We start from the raw sequence: 27899 nt of genomic DNA, 5'->3' as shown, positions 1-27899 counted from the left end.
TCCACAGCAGCACGAACTCTATCGAATGTTTGTTGTCTGGCGTCTGATCTGACTTTGGAAGGCCTGTCAGCTTCCTTTTCAACGCAGAAGCCTTTGTTCTAAAGTAAGTAACCCACCGCATTATTGTGCTACGCAACGGAACTTCTCCATGTCGCCTTAATTGAAAGAATGCATGAAACTGCCGCTGAGTAGGAATGAATGAATTCCTATTTTACAAAAACGACTCCATAACAACCGCACTAGCTCAGGCGACCACTGCTCTATGACTACAAAAAATGGCGTTGTGTAGGCTTTCCAACGAGCCTACTCCCACCACTCTCGGACGACCTGTCGCTGAACAGTGCCCTGCAGATAGATCGGGTTTTTTTCCGCACCCTGTATATTCAAAATAATTAATAATATAATAATATAATCTCAGTAATATAATCGAATTGGCATTAATGCCTTTTTTTTTAGAGCCATTATAGGTAAACCTTCTTGAGTTATCTTGATTATAAACTAGCTCTAAATAACTTACCTTTTTGACCAGGACAAGTTTGCCGCCATCTTTGACATGGTGCACCAGCACAGGTCTGAGTAGTGTGGGACCGTTGACAGGTGTTTGGACATCCTGTACGTAGGCCAGCAGGAACCCACTAGGTCCCAGTGAACCTATCAGCTGCTGAAGAGAACTGAACCCTCCTACTATCAGCCAGCTCTCCCCCGGACGAAACATTCCGGACATCTTGTCCTTAGCTTGTCTAACGTCCATCTCTTCAACTTTTGTCTTAAGGAAAAATGCATGATGGTTTTTAAAACAATGTAGTTACAGCTACTATAACATAAATACCCCCGCCGTAGCAAACCTGCAAACTAAGCTAATTTCAACTTGTCTGATTTAAGTTATACTAAAATTTTTCCATAAATAAGACATATTTATTCACCAGTTAAATATCATTAGATTTAACAAGTGCTTAGGTTTGCTGCTACGGGGAAGGTAAAAAGTGTTTTTGGACTAAATGTTAATAGCACACAATAAAATAATACATTTGCCAAATTTGATCAATATGTACACTCCTTAAACCTACCAATTGTGGTTTTGAATTTAGATAATATGAAAATTGATTGTATTTTATACGCTTTCATGTGTCAAAACTAATTCACAAATTCCACTAAAACTTTGGTCAAAAAATTTAAAATTTAGTTAAGTTGAAATTATTTTGGCGTTTTAACAACTGAATACATGACGTCACTTGTGATCAGGTTTTTTTCATTTACAAGAGGGCTAAAAATAAAAATAGAGACTAGAGGTACCGTTCTCAAACACTTTCATCCAAAGTTAAAAAACCTCATATTCTTTAAATGACTATTGAAAATTAATCAGATCGGTTCCCAATTAAAATTAAAACTTACGTTAATTTGTGGCAAAGAGGCAATAACTTCTTGAAGAGGACTGTTTATGAGTGATTGGGTTCCGCTCTTATCGTTTAACACAATGATAGACAGCTGAGGTACTTTCTGCCTCCATTTATTGAGACCTTCCTCAGCAACAACTTGAAGTCCGACTGTTAGGAACTCGTTCAACTGATAAAACAACAGATGATCAACTCAGTTTATATGCTATTTTTTGCTACCTATCAAGGGTTTGAGTGAATACGTATAAAGTCAGTAGAACACAGTTCAGTAACAAACAAAGGCTCTGCTATTAATTGGAGGACTCTAAATGATTCCAAGGTAAGCTCATTCGTTCATTTGGTCTTGGAAATATCCACACCAAATTGGTACATGAACTGTAAAAAAATGTGATGGATGAAACATTTGCATAGAGTATGGTAAATATACTTAGACTCCCTAACAGCTTAAAATTGAGATTAGAGACTCCATCAAGCACCACATGTAAATGAAACAAATTAATCATTACTTTGCTACTGGCTACCAGAAGTAAAATGAATGTTCTTTAAGTACCACCAAAAGTGAATTTTTTTTGTTCATTGATCAGTTTATCCCTATTTACATTTTCCCTCATAAATGTACATTACTTCTCATGCATTCATAATATTTCCTTTCTGACAGTTCTTAAAGACATACACAAATTATCCTCTATTTTCTCTGAGTGGCCATTTTCTAACAAGTGTTTGGTAATATTCAATCTCTCATTAAAAAGCTGTTGCAAACTTATAATACCAAGAAAACATGTACCAATAATTGTATATTACCTTGGAGGTTTCGCTATTGAATGGAATGAAGCATTTTTTGTTCCAGGTTAGTTCTGGCATCTCCTTCTTAACAGAAGGATCAGGAGACATCATGAGTCCCACCAACTTTAAGCCGTTGCATTGCAGAATCTTGCTTCTTGAATCATAGTATACATCTACCTCTGTTCCTGTTTGCAAGAATAGGTAAAGTTAGTAGGCAAATTATTTATTTTTCAAAGAAGTTTTACATAACATCCACTTTCATGTTTATCTAACATAAATACCTTTTTCTAATCCGTAGAACTTTGGTGGGTCAATAGTCAAGGTGCGGAAAGCACTTGGGTACAAAAACTTTTGTTCCACTTCCATCTCCAGAAAACCCACCAACTTGAAGACAGCATCAAGGAAAGTAACAATGTTTCCACTCCAAGCTACCTTTGCAGTGAATCCTAAAAATAAATGTTTAAAATAAGTGAAAAAATCTACTTATTCAGGGTAAACTCGTCTGGATGGATGAACTGATAAATCAAAAAGCATTTTCTCTAATATGAATGGCCAATTAATGTCCAATAGCATTTTTCAAGGAACCTCACTACATATGAGGTTTTGGAACCACTATGAGAAGTTCCAAGGATCAACTCTGGACCAAAAGCTTCATGTTCAGAGGGATGTGGCTTGAGCTTGGCAAGGGAAGATTCTCCAATTCGGCCACCATTAAACCTGGACACTTTTTTCTTCTCATCTCAAACCTTCCCTGTTGGAAAATACTGTTAGTGTCAGTGAAATGCCATTGCTTTTGTATATATAGTGTGGAGGTGAAGTGTTTCTTGTTCCAGAGAGGACTCTTTACCACCCAGGTAAACTGTAAGTTTTGTAGCCCATAAAAAATCCTTAAAAATCTAGGCACTTGTCCCCCATGTCACAAAGTTAATTGTAATTCCAAATTTAATGTTGTTATGTCTGTTGATACAATGTTCAGTGTATTCTCAATATTTTTTTGTGAAAACATGTATTATAGATGAGTTGTCAACATTTTGATGAGATTTTAGATTGGAGTTTATGAACAAAAAGTAGATTTAGTTGACTAATTAAACTCTAATGAATCTTTTAGTAAGTAAAATAAGAATTGGATGAACAATTAATAAGTATGTATCAAGCAATCAATATGATACGTATAAGTATGTATAAATAAGTATCAAGAAGCCCTTACAACTGAAATAAGTTAAATACATTCAGTTGAATCAGAAGATGGATGACCCCATACCTTTGTTTTTCATGATCAACTCTCTGACAAGTTGGAACTGAGGTCCCAGCTGGTAGCCAAACTGAGTCAATACGTGAACAAACTCCTCATCTGTAACTTCTATATCCTCCTTCTCATCATCATCTTTGTCCCTCTTCTCAGAAGGAGGGTCCAAAGAGGGTGATTTCAAGTGCTTCACCTTTCCAGTCAAGAAAGTTTCTCCTTCTTTGTCCTTTTCTTGCAAGCATATTCCAAAGCTATTAGTGCCTTTCCTTATCGTCATCAAAAGTTTCTGGGCTGAAATATAATAATAGAAATACTCACACTAATCATTTGTTATCAGAAAAATAAGTTATACTAATTTCTTGAGCTGGAACACTTTAACCCCTTGTAATGAAATATACTACTTTAAAGTTAGTGTGCTACATTTTAAATTATTGTTGACTTTTAAACTGATATTTTATCATTGTTATTCAATTCAGTGTTAGGTTTTATAATAAGTAGGATGTGTCGATTCTCGATACCATCGAGACATTGGTTTCAATATCGAGAATCGATCGTCAAAAGTCGATTACGATACCCTTACCCGACTTGTCTGCGATGATCGCGTGATCCAAAAATTACCACTGTTGGCTGCGATCGCACAATATGACGATGACAATTCCGAGAATTTTGCCACGATCGTGGAATACGTGGATGATAATGTCTTCATGCCCCAAAAAAATATTAATGAATTTGCCGCGATCCTGCAAGACGACAATAATGTTTCTGTGACCACGGGATATAAACAGAATTTTGCGATCACGGAAGATGATGATAATGTTTACAAGGCCGAAAAATATTAATGAATTTGCTGCGATCGTGCAAGAGACGATGACGTTTTATTGACTTCAGGAGACAATGATGATGACTACAAAAATTATTAAATATGTTAATGAATTTGCTGCGATCGTTTAAGAGACGATGATGTTTTAGTGACTTCAGGAGACGATGATGATGACTACAAAAATTACCGCTGTTGGCTGCGATCGCACAATATGACGATGACAATTCCGAGAAATTTGCCACGATCGTGGAATACAAAGATAATGTCTACACGGCCAAGAAATATTAATGAATTTGCCGCGATCCTGCAAGACGACAACGTTTCCGTGACCACGGGATATAAACAGAATTTTGCGATCACGGAAGATGATGGAAATGTTTACAAGGCCAAAAAATATTAATGAACTTGCTGCAATTGTGCAGGAGACGATGATGATGACTACATGCCCGCGGCAGATGATAAGAATCTTGCCTCAATTGTGGATGACGGCGATAATGTCTACTCGTTTGCGGGAGACATTCATGATTTTTTTGCAATGGCAGAAGACGAAAATAACGTTCCTGGGACCGTGGGATTCAACGATGACCTACATGACCAGGAGAGATGATTAGAATTTCGCCACGATCGCAGGAGATGATGATAAAATGTCTACACGGCCACTGAAGAAGATCACAATATTACCTCGAGTTTGGCTTGACTAACAAAAATGAGGCTGGCACACCAGAAAATAAAATTTTATTTTTGATTTTTGATGTTAGATCTTCATTTCCCTTTGATATGGTAGAAACTTAATGTGTTTGGATGGGATAAAACTTAAATTTGCTGGTTCCAATTTTTCATTGCTTTATTTTACTTGAAAAAACACCCCATTTCCTCAAAATACTTCATGGAAGGACATAAAGACAGGGGTTGGTTTAGGATAACCAACACATAAGTATAAAAAATGCTTTTGATATCGAGAGTCGATTTTTCAGATATTGGTAATGTGAATTGAAAAAATTTTGTATTTACACATAACTGATAATTATATTCTATCATGTTTAGATGAAGTTTATGAGAAGATTTATAGTGTCTTATAATTACACGTACTTATATATGGATGTTTGTTTGATTCTTCAAACTAGGATAATTTGCACACTGTTCAACTCTTGTGTTTTATTATTTAATTGTATAGGTACATTTCATAACCGACAATGTTCAATGCATCATCCTTGTAAGAAAAATGACGAATACAAATGTAAAAACTAGAATATCGAATATACAAGGGTTCATTTTTGAGACATGTGTACTCACAGATTGGTTTGAAAATCACTTGACTACTCATTATCATATCCTCTATTTGGATGGTTTCTTTCTCGAACTCTAGAGCGGTCGCCTCCAAAAATAGTTTCCAGATGTAAACCTAAGACACAAACAAGGATTCAAGAATCAATGTTTTGTTCCAGTAGACATATACATGCATATGGACACGTCAAACAGTGGATTACATGCTGAAAAAACACAAGAAATTAGATCATATATCATACTGTGTTAAATATGGTTATTTATATTTATGTAAAATGTACTATTTATTTAAATAATATATCTGCTTTTTTATCTTCATATTCATGAAGAGACTGCCTAACACCAATGCATACATTTTATTACCCTAAAAAATATAGCATGTTGGGCTGATAGCCAGACATTGTTTGTGCCTTAACTAGCTCTTCACTGCAGTCCATGGGCTTGCATACACTAACGCTGTAACGGTAACAGCCTAAGTGTTTTTAAAACTCCAAAGATCAGCAGTCTATGTGACAGTAATAATCGCTTATTCTTAAAAAATGTGCCCTTCATGTATGCTACTTAAATATTGTTTGTTTAAAATTTAGCATGACAACTAAAAGTTTTTTGTTTGTTTATAAAAAGACTCATCAGCTGACTGGGAATCGTCAAGTTAGCAAACAAAGAAAACAAGAATTTAATCATGCAAAAAAAAATTATGGGCAAGTTAGCAGGATGGCCAATATTCAATATTGTTAACTTGACATCTATGCTTAATCTGTTAAATATGAGCTTAATATAACCCATGTAAAATTATGTATCAATAATTTTGTAACTGATAATACTACAGAAAGTCCGTGAACAGCAATAAAATGACCAAATGAGAATTCTAGGGTTCACGATTATTTATTTATTTCATGCAACTAAAACATAATAAACAAAATACATTTTATACAAAGCTACAAAAGTCTCAGTAGGCTTGTCCGCAACTGTTCAAAAGTCCATTCACAAAAATTCCAGTCAGTTTCTTATCTGGTACAAGCTATTCTCCCAATCTGTTGTATAAAATAGATAAGTTTTCACATTTCATTACCATTTCTTTCATTGTTTTAACAATAATAGGAAAACTAATATAACAAATTTAATACAAGTAAATAAATATTTGGAAAAAAAAACAACAAATTACTACAGGTAAAGTAACAATCCCATGTTTTACCTAAAACTATTTAAACAATATTTAACAATAACAACGCATAGAATTATAAATATTAACAAAGATAAATTCTGAAAACTTTAACAATTAATTAAAGATCTTTCTAATTCAGCTTTTAAGGAAGAGCATGACTTAAAATTGGTACTTAAACTCATTGGTAACTCATTAAACAAATATGGCACTAAATAATGTCTAGTTCTCTTAGCATATTTATTGTTCACGCTAGGCATAACATAAAAGGTTCTCCTAGAATTGTACTTATGAGAGTTTTTTTTCTTTAAATCTATTAGAGAAATAATACTCTATAATTAACAAGAACTTGAGCAATTTTTCAACTGACAACAATTTGGTAACCTCAAAACAACAAATAGGATTAGCCCCAACAATAGCACCATCAAGCTTTGCTATAATTTTTAATAATCTGGTTTGGGGCGTCTGTACTTTAAGCATGGTTGTGTGTGCAGCACTTCCCCATGCTTTTAAGCCATATCTAATTATTGACTCGCACATTGAGGAATACAATAATTTCATGGTGTTGTAGGGCAGATATTGTCGTAGATAGTAGAATTTTGCTGCACATACCCTTAGCTTTTTTCTGACTTCTCTTACATGTACATCCCATTTGAAATTATGATCCACTATAATTCCTAAATATTTAAAACTAGATACATTGTCTAGGCATCTACATTGACATTTATCTCCTTTGTGAGTTTCAGGATGTAAACAATTATGAGAGTGAGCTTTTATTTGAAGATTTCTACAGGTAAATAAGGGTGAATGTATATGCATTATTTTAGTTTTTTTCTCGTTTATCTTTAATCCGTTGTCATGACACCATTTGGTTAAATATAAGAAGTCCTCCTGTAATTTTTTCTTTGCCAGTTCTACACTTTTGTCCAAGGTAACCAACACTGTGTCATCAGCATACATATAGATTTTACTGTTTTTTTATTACATCTGACATGTTATTCACATATAAAAGGTATACTAAAGGCAAAGGGCCTAAAATGCTTCCTTGGGGCACGCCATATTTCAAGACTTCTGTTTTACTGTATGCCTTATCTACTTTTACAATAATATTTCTATTGCTGACATAAACCAATATTTGAAAATTGCTCTTACACCACTTCTCTCTAAAGCATCACTAATTTTGTCACGTTTAAGGGTATCAAATGCCTTAGAAAAATAAAAAAAACTACCAGTACTTGTTTTCCACCACTTAGCTCATTATTTACTAAATCTGAAAAATCTGCCAATAAATGATTTGTTCATTTTCCTGTTTGATATGCATATTGACAGTTGATGATTTTATTCTCATTTAAAAATCTAACGATTCCCCCAAAAAGCTGTCATAAAAATAGCTAATGCACTAAATGGTATTTAGACCTTTCAGTGCTATACAAAGATCTATCGTTTTGCGTCTTTTTCCCGAAAAGTGCCATGGAACGAAATAATGGGCATATCGGTTGACTCGGTTGTTGTTTCGAAACAGCGATGGTTTCTTTCGATTCCTCATACGATCGAGGCACCCGAGCACTCGAGATCGAGGTTTTTTTTTAGCACTTTTGAGATGAAAAATTTTAATTTCTACCGATTTTTTCTCGTACAGTAGTTTGCCCCCATGGCAAGCCTAGCACTTTTAGGACCAAATGAGTAAATAAATAGCATTTTTCAGAAAATTACAATTCAAATTCTAATATCGAAAGGGTTGACATATATTTTTTTTTAGTTAAATAATTCAACACTGATGAAACATTACACTCATAAACTTACCAAAACTTGAGCAGGTGATAAAACTATTTGATCATCAATGCAATGCTCTCTCCAGAGAGAAAAATCATCTGTAGACTCGTCTAAATTAACTTCCACTTCATTTGAGCGCTGGGACATCTGCAAATAGGAACTTTAAAAACTGCACTAAACAAATAATATTCAATAAAATTAATGGCTATGTGATGGCTTTAGGTCTGTTTGAATTGTGTTGGCCCTTTCGTAATTTCTTAAGAAACTGTTTCTCAAATGGTTGCTGCCATTTCTGTTAAGAACGTCATACATCAGAAACAAGTCAGCAATGGATCAAATTGATCACCTATTATTTTAATTCAACCATTTTACACAGTAAATCATGTGTTTCATAGAGAAAATACATTTGTATGGAGTTAGAAGGCTGTCAAAACGTAAACGGGTAGCTGAATTAACAAGTTATCATTAATCCACCCTTCAAATATAATTATACAGGGTGTTCCAAAAAGCAGTGGACTATATTATTTTTTATTCATAAAGAAATGTGATGAATAACAGCATAGTACCTTTACTATGCCTTAAAATGTTCAATAAGTGGGATTTTTATTTGTAATGTTTTTTTAAAAATCTTTTATTTAGCTCAGTAATTTCTTTTACATTTTAGTCTCATCGTAGTTAAAATCAAATTGTCTATTAGTTAATATTGTGTTTAGATCCATCTTATTCACTTACAAGTTGAAGAATGTTTTGAAACTCGGTGAACCAGTGTTCAGAATGGTCCCACGTGGTGAGAGGAGAGATATAGGGAGTTCCTCTACTTACAGGGTACTCTATGGGAGGGTAGATGGCATTTATGTCCAAGCTGGCGTTGTTGAGGTACAAACTATAAAAAATAAAATTACAAATAGTAACTTGAGCAATTTCATAGATCTTCGTTGAAAAACTTATACAACAAATGTTATATAGCACACAAAAATAAAATTAACATATGAAATAATAACATATGTTTTTTGTGGAGTAATATATCAGTTCTCTTCTCCTAATTGTACTTTATTTACTTTATAGACATACCTAAAGCTTTACATTTGCTCTGAACAACCAGGTCATGGAAATATTTCATAAACAAATTGACAGTGGTAATTTACAAGATTTATACCTATATTTCAAGGAAAGAAATCCTGTGTGAAGATAAAATATAAAATTTGTTTCAACCTTAGAATCCAAAAGGTAGGAAACAAAAAATAATAAAGGAATAACTTTGAACGAGGATAAAAGAGGGGGAGGAGACTCATGGGAGGGGGGTGCAATTATAACACTTTTAATATAAGAACATATAAACTGCATCTATTTTAATTTCCATCTATTTTCCATTTCCTTTACAATAAAGGAAACAACTACAAACTACCTAGGCTAGAAACACTGAATGCGTTTTTTAAATTCTCTTTTGAAATAACACCCTTTTGATCCTGGTATACATATCTAAAGTAGATACACCTACATAGTAGAAGATGATCAGATTAAAATACTATTTCATCAGAATTTGTGTTGTAAAATTCTGTTTGTTCATAATCCATAGTTTACAAAGTAAAGCAAATAGAGACATTACTCTGTCTAAAAATCATGCAAATAGTGTTTTGATGCTACATACTTTCCAAGGGCTTCAAGCAAAAACCGAACACTGTTGTCAGTCTGCCTATTGGTCAGTGGGATGTTGACACAGCCTTTGTTGAGAGATCTTCGTAAGATAGCCTGTAGCAAGCCGTGAGGAGCAATCTCAATGACTATAGCATTGTCAGGGATGTGGGTGCTTGCTTCTTCAAAAAGTACCGGGCTGGAAGAACATAACAGTATTTTACAAAAAATATTGTGTTATTAAAACAATAATAACAAATAGTGATGGGCGGATCCAAGAAACTGTCGGTACCGGATCCGGATCTTGATATAAACGGATCCGGATCATCGGATCTGAATATAGAAACTTTTTTTTCCTCTTCAAGGACGAGTTGTCAAAGGCTATCTGTGTCCATATACAAGACTGTCTGTGTCCATATACAAGACTGTCTGTGTCCATATACAGGACTGTCTGTGTCCATGTAAAGGACTATCATTGGACACAGATAGTCTTGAACATGTACATGGACACAGATGGTCTTGAACATGTACATGGACACAGATGGTCTTGTACATGGACACAGATAGTTTTTACATGGATAAAGATAGTCTTGTATATGGACACAGATATTTCACTATTAATTTGATTTTAAAATATGACAAAACACCTGTTCTTATGTATGAATTGTACTTTATATACAATACTTGACAAATTACTAAGGACGTTTAGTTTAATAGAATTTAAAAAAAAACTCGGATCCATTAAACCGGATCCAGCCCAAGATCCAAATTTTTGTGGATCCGATCGGGTGTCGGTTCTAGTTTAGATCCGGAGGATCCGGTAGTCCGATATCCGGATCCGACCATCACTAATAATAACAAACATTCGTTCATAGATGTGAGTGATCTTTGGCAATTTACTTGGATTGACGATTGGACTCACAGGGGACATTTAAACGAGCTTCTTCTAAAGGGTGAAACTATCAATTAATATTTTCTTACTACTCGTACGGTATTACAATGAGGTGCCCCTTTGGTTAATCATAGTTGAAAAATTATGTATTATAACGAAAATAGTATTACACTATTATTTTTACTATTAGTCTTGGGCTCAATAGATATAAATTTCTCGATTTAACATGGGAATGGAATAATCTACTTTATAGAGGTAATGCATCTGCAGTCAAAAGCATAATACACAAAAAGTCAGTATTCAGATTTTTACCGTAGTAAATAGAGATAGAGAAGAATGATTTAGTTACTCTAACTACAGCCGATAGGATAATTTATTTTCCCTTAGTATGACCCTTAAACTATGGATGAGAAATTCAAACTCAACTGCAACTTGTTTGTCATACACCCTGTGTCGGTCTGTATCAAATCTCAGTTGGCCAACCTGGTGCTATAAAATATTTTGTAAATATGCATCATAAGTGTTTGATAACAAAGACATTTTTTTTATTTATTTTATTACAATGCTGCAAAACAGGATAAACCCAGTTACATTGTAGCATTAATATTCGAACAACAAAATCTTGACATGCATTATAAATAACTAGGTGAAACCCGTCGAAATCGACGGTTACTTTCAAGGCTTACACTAATTCAACTAACTGCGATAAATTGGGACAAATTATACATATTTTGAGCGTTCAGCATTGATTAATAAGTGTAAAAACAATAATGATATTAATTGCGTTAGTTACCAAATATGGTTGATCATTCAATGAATAAAATATTTCCCATACTGTACGTCATCGGAGTTGTTAGTATGCTCTCTGGTATCTCTTCCTTTGGAAGAACTTTTAAATAGTATTAAAATCGTATTGGTGGATCTTTTGTACGGTAGTTAAAAACTTCCGTGATTCCATCAGTGTAATGCAGATTAATCTATGATTTTATTTTTTTTTTTAAATCTGTATGTTGGGAAGACACGTTCTAACTTCAAAGGGAGGTATATCCGTTACAGTGTAAGTTTGATTTTTCTTTTGTCACGTCGCGTCAGTTCATATCGTACTTCTGTGCCAATTAATAACCATCTAGCACAGTTTTGAGAAATTGGTTGTGGTGTTACTGTTAAAGCTGGAATTCCTTGACATGGGGGATGTCAGTAGTTGTCTCAGCCTTATCAGTTACATCAAGTTTGTCAATATAATCTCTCTACGGAATGTTAGGTGTAGTGGAATATACTTGAAGTGAAGTTGGCTTTTATTCTTGAACTGTTAGGAACCTCCTCATTTATATGGTCGTGCAGCTTCATTGACAACAAATAATGCGAATGACATAGTAAGAGCACAATAAAATTCTTCTGCAGATGAATTTTCTGTTGGAGAAATATAAGCCAAATTATAAATGTCACAATGCGAGTTTGAGCATTTTGTAACTATATTATATGGGTAAGTTAGATAGATTTTTTAGGTCGCTGCTCAGTGCACTTTAAGAATATTTATTTTAGAGATAAATTAAATGGTTTTTATTGCTGAGTAGCGCTAGTAAACATGCACTACCTTTTTCGTTAGTCTAATAACATTCAACGCTCTCTAAGAGTTCAAGTTCTTATTTGTATACATATATTATGTTTTCACTAAGCCTAATGAATACATCGAAGTAACCTCTCTGAAAAGTCTGCAGTATATTGCAGTTTTCCAGCTTAATGACTTTCTAAATCATGCACATATTTCTACATAAATATTGTAAAATGTGTTATCCAGTTGCTGTAAACCACTATTAATTTAACAAAATATGGACACGTATTACACAATCGAAGATTTTTCCAAAGATTGAAAGCATGTATGACAATAATCTCATGAACCTATGATGATCTGTCTAGAATAATATGATAAAATATAGGGAAATGGTGTGAAAAAGGCAGACACCAACCCGTAAAATAGATATAAGATAGTTGAATAAGAAACAATTGTAGGAGTTATTGTGAGAAAAGGATTTTCACTGATTTCCTAATGGAACTTTATATTGCAACACAAATGATACAGAGGAAAATCAATTTTAAAATCAGAAAATAACATTGCAAATACTTCTTTTGGACAATTCAGTATCTCCCAATAAATGTGTGTTGTTTAAAACATAATTTTAAAATTAACAGCTGTTTTATTAAAAAGTATTATCCACATGACCAAAATGTAAACAACTCTGTGGAGGGATCTTTAAAGGCTTCTGGGGCAGAGCCCTAAGCGAATTTACTTCGTTTTTATTTTGATAACTCATCAATAGACCAAGACCTTTCTTTGGACACCTCTACCAAGTTTCTACGCCCAGCCGTTCTCTCAAATTAGTGGACACAAAGTTTCCAATTAAATATTTAGATAACCCCATGTTAATCTTATGGGAGAAAACCCAACTTTGATGGCAGATCCTGAGCAAACTAATAAAGATATCAAAAAACGAAAAACACTTTGCAAAACTAGAGATCAGGGCAATTTTTTTGACACTTTAATCATCAAAATCGGTCCAAAAATGAGGGAGGAGTTCTGTTTACAAAAATCGGCTTAGCGTATTATATATATATAGATAAATATGGTAAAAGTTCATCTTGCTGAATAAATTATAATTATTAGTGTAATCACTCACAACAATACAATATATAACAAAAACGAACTAATATCAATAAATAACGTACAAATAAATATCTTAAAAAATAACATTGGCAATTATTTAAATATCTATAACAACAATAACGAATTAAATAAATAAAATAAAGGGTTATTTGACAGGGGGCTTATTGGACAGATTTCATAACCCACTTCATTTTTATGTGGGATTTGATAATAGGGCAACCCAAAACAAGCAATCCTTTGACTACTAACAAAACTGTAATAGTAAAAATATTCAGGGGTAAAGAAAGCAACAAAATTTCAAAAGGCCCGTGCTGTGGCGGGGTCATTAGTTCTCCGAGTGGCCACGCACTGCGCTGGCGTCACGACCCCTATAAATACAGTGCAAGGCAGCATTCAGTCTCTTGAGCGCCCGGCAAGCAGCTGGACACATCTCTACCTAGTGCACAATTTTAAGGCGAAATAGCCAGGGCGGAATAGCCACTGGAATCGAACACGGGGTGGAATAACACTTGATATCTGAGTATATTCAAACTCTAGGAGTTAGGCCAGGGCAAAATAACTCCTGGATTCGTGCAGGCTTCGACAAAGGGCGGAAAGCCCATGAATCAAACTCAGGGTGGAATAACCCTGGGTAACAAAATAAATACTATCAGCAAGGGATAGGCTTGAGCAAAATTAAAGCCCTTTTTTTTCTTACAAACATATTCCATTGCTATACCTTGATTGATTATTGACTTATTGAGTAGGAAAATAGAAATTGTTTACGAGTCTAACAGACCTTAGCAGATTGTTGGTGTGGTATTCTGCAGACGATAGTTGGGCCTCAGGAGACGACCAGTTGGTTTCTGGCACCGAACTGCTTATCCATTTGGCTGATCTAGGCTTCGGCTCTTTGATCAGCTGAAACAAAAACACAGGTTTTGGCTTGATAAATACTGAATGTCTAGATTGTAATGTACAAAGTAATTACCCGGTCAACAAAATAATTTTAGGCTTATTTGTTTAATGTTAAATATGCTACCTTGGTGTTAAAGTATTCACCACTTTTGTAGAGAATCTCATATATTCCCAAAGGAGTTAAAAATTTACTGTACACAACAAATTAAAACATTCTATCTGAGTTATCAAAAAATTTTTATTTAAGAAGTCAGTAAAACAAAATTTGAAATACATCACATTATATGGTTTGAATGTGTTGAAAACAGATGAGTAGTTAATGAGGATAACAAAATTAGTCCATTGTTCACGTCCTAATAAATTATGTTGATTCTGACCAAGAATTACTAACTCAGATTATCACTGAAATGTTACTAAACTCAGGGAACTAAAATTAAAAAATTTACCAATATTATCAGTGCTGATAATATATATACAAAAAAACACAGCTTGTTTTATATTGGCAAAATTGTATTTTGAATCTGTCAGTTTTGATTTAATTTAACCTTTCATACGATTGCAACAACACTGATAGACTAGCAGAACTATAATTGGAGGATAAAATTAAAATTAAGACACTTCTTAGTGTCGAATGTGTTCTACTTGGTGGATGAGTTCATAGACCATAGGGAATAAACAGGCATCGGCTTGAAGTTGGTTTCGCCTTTCCAATGGAAAATATATAACACTATGACTGTATCTTTTAGTCATATTATAATTTCACGCTTTATATTGTTCTATTGTGCCCTTTTATTTTATTCATTATTTTGCCTCCTGAACTGTTATTCAAAGTATTATCTAGGTTACGTACCTTATACAGTCAAACAGTTCTGAATCCAGTCACTAAAGGACGATACTCATTTCAGAGCTTTAAAGCCCTATCTTCAGGTCCATGGATACAGTAGACTCTCGCTCATCCGGACTAATGTGGCGGACGTCCGTTCCGGATTACGAAAAATCCGGACTATCGAGAGTCGAGCAAATACACAGTACTGTATATAGCCGTTTTTTTTTTATTTGGTTCCAGGTCCACAGTAATGATAGCCGGGCATATGCACTTCCACCGGTAATAATTTTTACTGCCGTGTTATCCGATTTTTTTCATTATTTAAGGTAGTCTCGGTCCCGTTTCGCTTGGATAATCGGACTTCTACTGTACTGTGCCGCTAAAAAAATCACGATTGCCGATCCGGACTACCGGGAGTCCGGACAAGGCCGATCCGGATGAGCGAGAGCCTACTGTACTTCGTCTTCCAGATTCGTCAAAATTGTTTAAACATTAAAAACACATAACACTAACACATAATTCATAATTCAACATTTATACATGTACATTACATACCTGTATAAATGTTGAATTATGTGTTAGTGTTATGTGTTTTTAATGTTTAATTTTGACGAATCTGGAAGATGAATTAATAAGTATCCATGGACCTGAAGATAGGGCTTTAAAGCTCTGAAATGCGCATCGTCCTTTAGTGACTGGATTCAGAACTGTTTGACTGTATAAGGTACGTAACCTAGATAATCCTTTTATTTTATTTTCTATGTGTCATTTGCAATCATTGTATTGTCTGAAGCAATGATATTATTATTATTATTATAATGTTTAGCCCTACGTTTGAAACAGACTCCAAAACCTTACCAAGTTTTTGTTGGTTTTTGGAACCAAGAGGTTCTCTGATAAACCTTCCCTTCCATTTTTTCAACATATTTTGTTCACCATTTTGTTCACAAGCAATTTCACTACTAGTAACTTTACAGTAATACAAACCTCTGACAAATATTCCAGTAGTTTTGGAGCCACAGGTTTGATGTAGCGGGAGTGATAGGCGATGTTGCCAGCACTGACAGCCTTAGCAAACACTCCTTTATCCTTGAGCTCCTTGACATAGTTAATGACATCGTCTGTTGGGCCGGAGAGAGTGCAGCTGTCAGACGCATTGTGACATGCGATGTCCACAGTGGGGGGAACCATAGTACACATTTCTTTGTAGCCAAGCCCTGTAAACACACTTGTATTAGACACCATCTTCCAAAAAAAAAAAAAATGTATTTCAAATTTTAAAGAATAAGGGTAATTTTCATTTAAACAAGTTCTTAGAATGTGTTGCTGCATTGGAGCCCGGAGATAAATTCCAAAGTTCGGTTTTTACATTGAGTTGAGACCCAATTGTGCCAGACTGTTTCACCCATTTGACCCCAGTAAATCTCATGAAGGATTTGCTTGAATATAAATATGCCTTTATCAAGGATGATTACAGAAACATTTTATAATACAACCTACAGTAGAAGCCACTAATAAGAAATTGATTCACCATACCATATAAATGTGATAAAAACTCATCATACACCTTACACTAGTGAGTTTGCAATCCTAATTGGAATGTATAAATAAAGAGTAAAATTACCTATTGCAGCCATCATTCCTTGAATGACTTCGGAATCAAGACTGGCTTTCCCTCTTGCGTATGCAGCCAGAACCATTTCCTCTGCAGTGAAACAACCGTCTGCGTATGCACAGCCCAACTCTCCCACAGAATGGCCAACCATGCCATCAGGTTCCAGACCAATGGCACGCAGAATATCCACCAGACCTATCTGTAGCCAGATAAAATAATGGGTAACAGAAAACTGACACATCTTGAGCCTAAGCCCTGATAAATTTGTTTGCATTGCGTGGGGAGGAATTTGGTAAAATGACACATTTGCATAGTAATTGAATGATGGTTTTGTATACTTGATTGACATATCAGTAAATTATCAGAGATATAGGTTACATATGACTTTTCCCTAATGAACTTTGCAACCTGACTTTTAACTTGTATCAGCATTTTTTGATTGATGACACACAAAACTGTATGTATGAAATTTCAAATGGTGCAATGTAAATCTTATCATATTACATTCTGACAGAACCAGGATTTTTAATGTCTCTAACCGAAACAACTAAATATCCTTACAGCTCAAGCTTATATGAAGTTGTGAAGTGTCACAAAACTGGGGCTCTATATCAGCTGAGATCTGAACTTCCAGGTCAGCCACATTAATTAAATTTCCTCAAAATCACCAAAAAAAGCTACTTATTATATATATGAGTTACAGAAGCTGGTGGATCTTTTCCATTAGTTAACTACCACTAGTTTTTAGAGCAATATTATTAGCAGTAGAAGTGGTAGTGAATTAAACTTTGGTTAGGTTAGGTTAGTATACAGTACAGAGTTAGAAACATTTAACCTAACCTAACCACATTCCACTAGTGGTAGTGAATTAACGGAAAAGGTTTTAGCTGGTTGCTATTGAAGGCCTTTTCAAGAATAACTTTTTATGGAATAATTATCTAGGGTGTAATTACTTATACCAATGTAAAGTTTAGAATCACTGTTTGGAAGACAGAGTACCTGGATGGCAGCAATGGCGACAAAACAGTTGAGGATGTTGTCAAAGGTCTTTTTGTCACTTGTTGTGATTATGTGTTTGATATCGAGTCCTTTAGGTCGTAAAACAGCATCACATTTGTCCACTGCAGCAGCGAAGATTGGAATACGCAACAAATCTCGACCCATTCCTGCCCACTGTGAGCCCATTCCAGAGAAAACATACCACAACGGTTGCTTCACGTTGTCAAACTTCTGTAATGTTAGAGATTAACAAGTTAAAAAGTTATATCGATGGAACAAAACAGAAACAACAGCAATATGCCTTATTGTTAGCTTAAGTTATTTTAATGTAAAAGGTTAAAAATTCCATTTCTTTTAAATTTGAGAATAACCTAATTCAGAAGATAAAAAGTTCGGTGGCTGATATTCTATGTTAACTATATTTGTTTGGATTAAAGCACAGTTTTTTTGTCAAACTACACAATATTGTCTTTATTAAAAATAAACAAAAGCAACATAGACGACATTTTTGTATGCACTGAAGAGAGTGGTCGCATATTTTCCAAATAGGCAGGTTAATAAAACTATTGTTTGTTTTAAAGGACTCAATCTTATACAATGGAGTTTTTACACCGCACCGCAATGAAGTGATATGATTTGTCAATTAGTAAAAATTAATACAATTTGGGTTAAACAACCACTCCTTACAATATTTGCCAGAAAATGGTTCCCTTTTTTACCATACAACCACCGAGTTATTTACTTAATTTTCTTTTTTGAATGCAAAGCTCCTAAGAAATACAAGCTTATAAAATAACTAAATTTCATTATTGTAACTTATATTCAAGCTGTTCACAATTCTTATCCGCGAATCTTTCCAGTATTATTTCGGGTCACAATCAAAAACTTGACTAACCTTTATATTGTATTTTACTTCATTCGTAGGAACGACAACAAACGACTTCCATAAATAGCCGGGTATATTTGTCTTAAATACATCATTCACCATGGCTGCATATTCAACATCCACTGCCATTTGTTGAATCTGAAAAGAACAAATTTTCTTTAATTGAGGAGTAAGTACATAGTGTACAGCCACTGAGAATTAATTTTATTCTAAACTTTGTGTTTTTAGTCTACGTACATTCCAAAGATACCAACCTTTACAGAAAATTATTACCATTTCTGTATAATTTTAATGATTGAAAAAACCCTAGTTCAAAAGTGTAAATCAGGAAAACTAATGAAATGAATGATTTATTGTTGTTAAAACTACAAAGTTCATGACAATCGTCAAAAGAAAACAAAACAATCAAGAGGGCTCTGGCATTAAAACTGAAATAACTAAAACTCTAAACCAGTACTCGTCATGTTTGTACAGGCAAAAGCCTGGGTTAGAGTAGTTTTAAAGACATGTTTGAATTTAAAAAACACAAGTTTTTGATGGAGGCAGGCAAGAAATTGTACATTTTAACAACATGGTTCTCAAAACTGTTTTGAGTGGCTGTATACTTATGCCTTAGTGTGGAAATATTATCTTTAGATCGTGTACAATAGTTATGCACATCAGATATCTTTCTAAAGTGAGAAATGTTTTCTTTTACTTACAACAAACTTGCCAAAACATATAAAGATGGAAATGTAAGAATATTAAGACCAACAAAAAGGGGCTTACAATGTGTTCTTCTTTATTTACACTACAAATTAACCTCACCGCTTTCTTTTGTAAAGTAAAAAGCAATCTAAGATAATACCATAATATAAATAGCTATGAATGTGCCTAAACAGTGGACTTACCGGTGCTCTTATCATAAATATGCCTTATAATGTTAGATGCTACAAAATCTACATGTGAAAACAAACCACTACTTTCCCATGGACAGTAAAGTTACAGCAAAGAGCAAAGCAATGACCTCCCACCCTTCCATAACACCTTACTCCTTAACATTATCAAACTACTATGCTTTTCAAAGGTAGAGCCTTCTTTAAATCAGTGAAACAATTCTATCAATGGAAATCAATTCCTATCTATTTGCATTTGTTTATTAATATTCAGTTGTACTTTTGAACCATTATCAACTTATGACAAATGATTTATTGAACTGTAGAATACAATAAATTATCATGCGTTACCTTTTCAGCGTTAAGCTTAGCACCCTCCTCATGTCTGCATGAGATTGTGATTAGCCTGTGAAGTCCATCAGGAGGCAACTTTCCCTTTGCCAGTATCTCCTTCTGTTTTGTGTTTCGCTTGATTACCACGTGGCCCAAGGTTCCTCCAAGTGATAGAACATTGAGCGAAACAAGATCACCTTTTAACTCTGTCGCTTCAGTAACAGGCTGAAAAACATTTTTTTTTAATATTAAATATATAATTTACAAATGACATACATTTGTAATGAAATCTTTAGCTTTTTTAAAGGTCACTCTTTGACTTATTAAATTTCGAATAATGATCATGCATGTATATTTATCGTTGTGGTTAATTGATATTAATTAAGAGAAAAAGAACAACAGAGAACTATGTATTTTTGACAATTTGCTCAATTAAAAAGTTTTGATCCTGAAAAACTGTTAATTTGTTTGTTAATGTTTTGTTGTAAATTACTTCTAGATTCTTAATTCTTGGTAAAGTAAATTGTTTAAGAGTTACAGTAAAGAAATTGGTCATAGCCAAAAAACCAATGCAATAGTTCAATGCTCTAAAGATGGGAATTGGCTTACCAGTTTGTGACCAACTCCAGAACCCCACCCAACCTCAACATTAGATAATATACTTTTATCCTCACCCTCACAGCTAACTCTTAAGTATTTATTTTCATGGGCAAAACTAATTTGCTTTTTAATATACACATATTATATGTAAATACAATATTGCAATGTGCCTGTATTTAGTGTTTTGTGTTGTGTCAGCTGGACAACCTGTCAGACATTTTGAATTAAAACAGAGAGATTTTATTTTAAACTGTTGTTTTTGTTACTGGCATCTAGGCCTACTTCTGAAGAAGCATCTTAAAGAGGCTAAATATCAAGTATTATTATATGTGTTTTTATGTGTTCTATGACTCGTCTGCAACCTTTCATCAGGTGAGTTAGCTGTGTCCTCTCCATCCTATATATTTATTTAAGTAAAGAAATAAGGTAATTTTGAAACACCTAGAACCAAATAATGATAAAAAAAATTAACTAATTTATTTACCACAAACTGTCCATTGACTAATGCTGGAACGTCAGGGTTTGGTTTTGAGTAATTAATATTGGGTGGAATCATTCCTGTTTCCATGGCGATGATGCTTTTGGTGATGCCAACAAAAGATGAAGACGCTTCAGTATTACCGACATTGCTTTTCACTGATCCCACCAGTAAAGGAGCTGTTCTTTTCTCAAAAAACACTGAAGATAAAGCATTCATCTCTACGGTGTCAAAATTCTAAAATAAAATAAAATTGTTGAAAACATTACAAACTGCATAATGGATTGTTCTAGATAGTTTTAGCTTAAAAAATGATAAGTAGTTAAAACCCAGATCTAGAATCTAGAAGTACTAAGAATACATTGGTAATTTCAATTTTTTGAGTGTTGGCCATTGGCATTCTATTGAGAGAGAAACTTATCACTTTTAAGGCAAGTAAACCAAGTCATCTTAATTTTGCACCAAAGCGCTAACACTAAAGCTAGCAAAATATCTATGTTTCTGATCTTCTTGTAAACTCAGGACTATTACAATAAAAATTCAACAAGGCAAATGAGCTACTCAAGTTTTGACAGCAACATGTAAAACTTCTGAGATTAGATTACAGACTAAGTTGCATAAACCAACAGATTCTTAAACCAGGACCATTTATTAAAAACCCAATGATCAAGGAGAACTGGGCCTAGTTTCAAACCATAAAAAATACCCATCCCACCTTAGGATCTTTCATTTGATACATTACACAGCAAGTGAAAAGATGTGGTGATAAAAATATAAAGTCTGGGCAATTTTCATGTGTCTCAACTCTAAAGGAAAAGAAACACCTCAAAACTAAACAACGCTTCCACACTTCTCTCCTTGTGTAAGCTCATGTCCCAAGAGATATATTAACTTTCCTCTAAAAGGGAGCTTCTTTGCCCTTTAGAATGACTAATTACTATGCTACACAAAACTTGATGCCTTTAAGAGTCAACTAACCAGAGATGAATCTTTCTCAAAGACGAAAAGGATACTGAAAATTATATAATTTTGGTCACAATTCTTTTTGTATCAAATTTAAATCATTTTGTTACCATAAATCATATGAAAGTCAAGACATTTTTCTACGAATTAAGTAGAGTAATGTGTAAGCTACTGTATTGTAAACATCACCTTGATTCCTGATCCATCAAGCTCTAAATAAGCAATATCATTTGGGTCGATTTTATTCTTTTTGTAAAAGTTTCGAATAGTTTCTTCAACAAGACTATCAAAACGGGGAAGACTGCAAGCCCTTGGACCCAAGCACTCTGCCTGCATGCCTACGAGGGTAGCGTAGTTGCGTTTGGCATCTGATGCACGTTGGAGGAAAAATGATACCACTCCTTCACTGCGGCACGTGCCGTTTGCTACAAATAGTATTCAAATATTAAATAATAAAGAAATTAACAGAAAATAATTTTATTAAATGAATCTTGTGAGTAAGCAAGTCTCATGGACTCGTTAACAGTACACAAGCCAGGACGTGCAGTTGAATTTTTAAGGCTTCACAAATCAAATTATAGAAGAGAATGAGCATTTGATTAACATACAACTCTATTGAAAAAAGGTAAACAAATGATTGCATATCATTATCAACTCAATGTAAAGGGAACGGAAGTTAAGAGCCACACTTGTAATAGTCACAAGCCTATTGTTTGACATTGACTTCTATGAATAATGAAGAGTGATTTCCCCCCTTTGAATTTTAAATCCAGCTCTCAGCAGTAATCTTACTGATTGATAATGTGCTTCTGTATGTATTTTTTGCATGGATGTTCACAAATTGTAAAAAATAATTTATTCAAGAATGCACCTATAATATTTCAATGTATCTAACTCTGATTTTCATAGTTGGGAAAGTTAGTCAAAATTTCGAACTAGTTAGAAGTTAGAAGTTAGTCCCATAAAAAGTAACTGATAGAAGTTACTAGTTAGTTAGTTTAAAAAGTAACTGATAGAAGTTATTAGTTAGTTGAAAAACTAACTGATAGAAAATTAAGTTAGTTTTCGACATTCATAGAAGATAGCTGTTTGTTGGACAGTTGTTTTAAAGGATTTCATATGTAATAAAATAATGACACATTTTGGTTACTAATTGTGTTTTAATTAAATATTAATTAAACATCGTCACATTTACATTACATTTTACATTCATTACTACAACAAAATTTACTTTAAATGCCTATTAAACTTTAAAAGAAGTTGTTTTTCAAAATTGGTGTCGCTGATTCTTCCTCGTCTGTTAGTAATGACTAGGCTTGCCGCACTGAACAGGGGTTCGCAGTGCGCTGATGATGGAACCGCTGTGTTGAATTTTATGAAGAGGTTCTTGCAGAATTCTGACATTCCTTTCATGTCTACAATGTCATGGAGATAGCGTGCAAACTCGGATTCCGCCTTGGCCCTCTCTGGTTTAAATACATTTTACGTGGTGTCAATTAAAAAAAATTTTGTTTACCCGAAAAATTTATATAGTTGAAAGATCCTAAAAAGTACCGGTTTTTAAGAAACTCTGCACTAACACTGAAGTTTAAAATTTATTTGTAAACAAACCACTGAGCCAATCTATCTGAAATTTTTATGGCTTATTGGTAGGCCTAGGTTCATTGTTAGCATTTCCACGCATTTTAAAAATTTTATTCACAGTAGTTTTCATGCTGCTGTTAATTTTTAAAACGTATGCTAACATCGTTAATAAGACACTGAAAATTTTGTTCAAAATACCATCGTGTTTGTCGTGACACAAGAAATAACACCAATATGACAGATTTATAATGAGAACAAAGGTGTTTTTTATTTGTAGATTTATATTTGTAGTTAACTTATTATAATGTATTTGTTTCATGACTAGTGAATATCTTGTAAGTAAATTTGTGTAAATTTCTAAATAAATAATGATTTACACATTAGTTTGCCAGGAGTGAATACTAAGCAATGTCAGTGTGGTAGCCAGGTACACATCGGCAACGTTGCAGATTCGCACGCGCTCCCGCCCGGCTGGGAAATATCGTACAAACACATCACCTTATGATCATCTCGCCTTTCCTGAGATAAACATTACTTTCGATACACAAACATAAGTTACAACTGAAGTTCCCATTAGGTCAAAACACAGTTTGTTGATGTACAATTAGCTGAATGTTACACTAAAATTAATTGTACAGCCGTATTGTGTTTAACTTAGAAACAATTAATGGATTACGAAATATCAGATATTTTTTTTATGTCTGATGAAGTAGTTTTCCCAGTGTGATAAAAGTATAGTTTACTACTAATTTTAAAAGTGACCTATTTGTGGCGAGATAGTGTTTAAAAGAGCATGGGAAACACATTAAAAATACACTATAACTGTACTAAAAAATAAAAATTATATTCATTAAAAAAATATATATTCCACTTCAAGTTAAAAACGCGACCATCATACTTTTTCTTTCAACTTGTTGAAATATGTCACTTAAGTTTGGCCACTTGATATCACACTCGCCAGCCATTGCAAACAAATGTTATTAATCTACTGTACTTAATTAAAACTGTTCACTTTAATAACTTATATATTTAAAATATTTAACAATCATTAAAATATATATAACGACAAGACAACTAAGAAACACTTGGGCAAAAACAAATGAATTAACACTTGTCGCAGTCAGATAATGAACATCGACTGAAGTAAAGACAATGTTTTGACACTTTACATTACAATTACATATCAATCCCCAAACAAACATTCCCCCTTCCCACCTTCGGTGCTTGGGGTGTTGTTATTGGCTGCCACTGTTCCGCCCCCCGGGTCCGCTGCATACCAAAGCAACTGGACTTTGACTTTCTCTTTCCCCACCCCCCACTTTGTTTGTCAACAAGGGCGCTGACCTCTCACATACGCACACAACCCTCACTGAACACGTAAAATAAATAATCCGTATTGAAAATACTTTCGCCTGACCAAAAACTAACGATGTAAAACTAGCGAATATATTATCTATTCGTTGGCTATAAAACTAACTGAGTAGAAGTTATTTCCAGCTCTTTTTAAAAACTAACGAATAAAATAGAAGTTAGCCGAAAAACAAACGAATAGCGCTTTTCGTTAGAATTTCTATTCGTTATTCCCAAGTATGGATTTTAATATAGGTATATGAGGTCTGATGACTATACAGTATTTATACTATCCAAACTCAGCCTCTGATTTTCCAATATGGTGGCCAACAACAAAAATTAAATGGAAACTTTAATAATTTTTTTAGGTCCATTAGAGATTGAAACAAAATTTAATTGTTCTATTTTACTCTATTTAAATACATTTTTTTAATTCTCTTGATATTTTCTATCGAACAATGGAAGTTCGATATTTTCTCTGTAAGAAATACACATACTAAAAACTAACAAAAAATGTATTATCAAAATATATGATGCCTAGATTATTTTAGATTTACATTCATTGACAAATTTTGCCTTGTGATGAAATTTTAAAACTGTATTTACTGATTTGTGTGGATATGGAAATGTCATGCTGGTAAAATTGTTTACATTGGTTTCAACAGTTTAAGGGGGCCACAGATCAAAAAATTAAAATGTTTATAAGCTTGGTACTTTTGTCGCTATTAGTACGCCTAGAGTATACAAATATCCGAAAATAACATAACTATCAGTCGTTTGCACTTAAAATAGTGTGTTTAATCCATTATTATTCAAATCATTTGTTTTTAACATGACCATGGGTGTCCATCTGACTTGTGTATAAGGGGGCCGGGGGTGAGGTATGGAATGAACCCCAGTAAAAGGGTGGTCTTAGGCGTACTCCAGAAAATAATGTTTGATTTTACGCTTTTTTAAATTTATTGGTTTTAAAATTTGAATGCTCACTACTGTGGCCACTGGCTTAGTGTGAATCATTTAACTTATGTTTTCCTCAACAATCTGAAAATATTTGGTTATTTTGGGTAGAACTTCACAATTTTTTCCAGATTTACCGACAAAAAAACCTGGTTTTTTTTGTCGTGATTCCTAGGCCCAAGTGTACCTGATACTATGAATCTGCGGGTACTCTGTATTTTTGGGTCTGATCAAACCAACGGTTGGGACTAGAGATCCGTACGGACAGAAAATGATAATCGGACCAAGCTTGGATCGAGTCGAACCGAACCAAGCGTGAATTTTCGCAACAGGGGAGAGCGTTTACAAAGATGTGCAAAAAAAAGTAAATTGGAAAATTGGTGGAAACTGATGATTTTACTGCGATCGTTAGAGACTATAATGTCCCGTGAGCGCAGCATCTATGATGGGGGGGGGGGGGGGGGGGTTATCTATGGGCGCAAGGTAATTGAAACTGTACACAGTTTAAAGTATTAGAGCTTACACCACGCTATGAATATAACAGTACCGAATTAAAAACCCCCCTCCCCTTTCAATTGGATTCCCCCACCTTATATCAATCCTATGGCCACCACACGTGCATCAGTCTAAATCACGTTTACCCACTTCTAGATCTGAAGTTTGACACCATTGTAGGTCTTGGGCCCAAACTACCAGGAAAATTTTATAAAGTAACAGACGTGCTAGATACTTGACTCTGGCAGGATGAAACTGAGGTACTAATACCTTAATTATTTAAGAAATCTGCATTTTAAAATATTCAACCCCCCCCCCCCACAACAGTTCTTAAACCACTTTCATTGTGCTATGGACTTGAAATCTTTAACAGTTATTAGTTGCGAGCGAGTCCCATATCTCACTTTAAATTTAAGTTTCCTAAAATGTTTCACTTGCTTAGCTTAGTGAAGAGGTGTTAGGTTAATGAGACATAAGACTGCTTAAGGGTGTTACTCAACGTGTAATGAACAAAAATTAAATTTAAAAGAACAACAAGTAACAAGGTGAAACAACAGCAAAAGAAAACTTTGAAAAGGCAAAAATTAACAATAATAAGATAAATTAATTTACAACGTTAAATTTACAAGAAAAGAAAATCAATTGAAAATTTAAAAGAATGAGTTACTGACAAATTATATGACTTGTTTGTTTTACAAAACTTTAGTTATATATTTTATTCTTTTTACATACTGTTTATTGTCCCAGAAGCACACACACCGATACACGCACTCCGAAACTCCTCGATCTTCTTGGTCCCGTGGCCCGTGGTGATCTCCTCGATTGTCCTCTCCAGGTCCTCCAGCTCCGAGACTCCTGACCCCTCCATCTTCTTCATTAGCCCTTCTCATTGGCTGATTACCGATATGGTTTGTGGCTTATAGGTTAACGATGTTTCTTGGAAGTCAGCCCTACCGGTCCATCGCCTAGCTCACATCAGCTGGGAAAGGAATTTGTAAATCGATGCTCATGCTACTGTTCAACTCTGTTCACACCAACTGGTCGACTAAGTGTAATGTGAACAGAGTGTCTGCATAGATGAGCACTGTGGGTACGGGGTTAATCCCCTTTCTTACATAGTCTTTGGTTATAACCATGGAATAGTTTGGAAAAGTATACCAAATGTAACCGTCAACCCCCCCCCCCCCAAATCAAAACCCCCTTATATTTCTGTATCAAAAACACTTCATGTGTATTGGACTAAATTGTTAGACAGGGAAATATTTTATATGAAACAGGAGTGTTGTCCCTAGGTTTCACCCCAAGGGGGCCTGGGGACAGAGCCCCAAATGAGCCAAAGGCGAGTCGAGCTATACTTGGCCTTAGGTTTTAAGGTGTTAATGTTTTTGCACTT

At 34.2% G+C, this 27899-nt stretch overlaps 1 protein-coding gene across 1 annotated transcript in view; it reads right to left on the bottom strand.

Moving 5' to 3' along the window:
* LOC128998038 (fatty acid synthase-like) overlaps positions 1–27899 on the bottom strand; it is an 83592-nt gene that overhangs the window by 27647 nt on the left and 28046 nt on the right. The window contains exons 6-22 of the mRNA XM_054423979.1: positions 22310–22545; positions 21164–21394; positions 20098–20304; positions 18881–19009; positions 17986–18216; positions 16996–17185; positions 16359–16588; positions 14427–14548; positions 10111–10293; positions 9195–9345; positions 8493–8609; positions 5537–5645; positions 3439–3714; positions 2459–2623; positions 2196–2362; positions 1393–1563; positions 518–766 (exon numbers count right to left, since the gene is read on the bottom strand). Coding sequence (XP_054279954.1) covers positions 518–766; positions 1393–1563; positions 2196–2362; positions 2459–2623; positions 3439–3714; positions 5537–5645; positions 8493–8609; positions 9195–9345; positions 10111–10293; positions 14427–14548; positions 16359–16588; positions 16996–17185; positions 17986–18216; positions 18881–19009; positions 20098–20304; positions 21164–21394; positions 22310–22545 — 3164 coding nt within the window. The remainder of the gene's footprint in view (positions 1–517; positions 767–1392; positions 1564–2195; positions 2363–2458; positions 2624–3438; positions 3715–5536; positions 5646–8492; positions 8610–9194; positions 9346–10110; positions 10294–14426; positions 14549–16358; positions 16589–16995; positions 17186–17985; positions 18217–18880; positions 19010–20097; positions 20305–21163; positions 21395–22309; positions 22546–27899) is intronic.

The sequence above is a fragment of the Macrosteles quadrilineatus genome, unplaced genomic scaffold (genome assembly GCF_028750875.1).
Source record: "Macrosteles quadrilineatus isolate MER2022 unplaced genomic scaffold, UCM_ALF_1.0 Scaffold_7__1_contigs__length_78375512, whole genome shotgun sequence".
Classification (NCBI taxonomy): Eukaryota; Metazoa; Arthropoda; class Insecta; order Hemiptera; family Cicadellidae; genus Macrosteles; species Macrosteles quadrilineatus.
The sequence above is the reverse complement of the archived record's forward strand: the minus strand, read 5'-3'. Positions and strand labels throughout refer to the sequence as shown.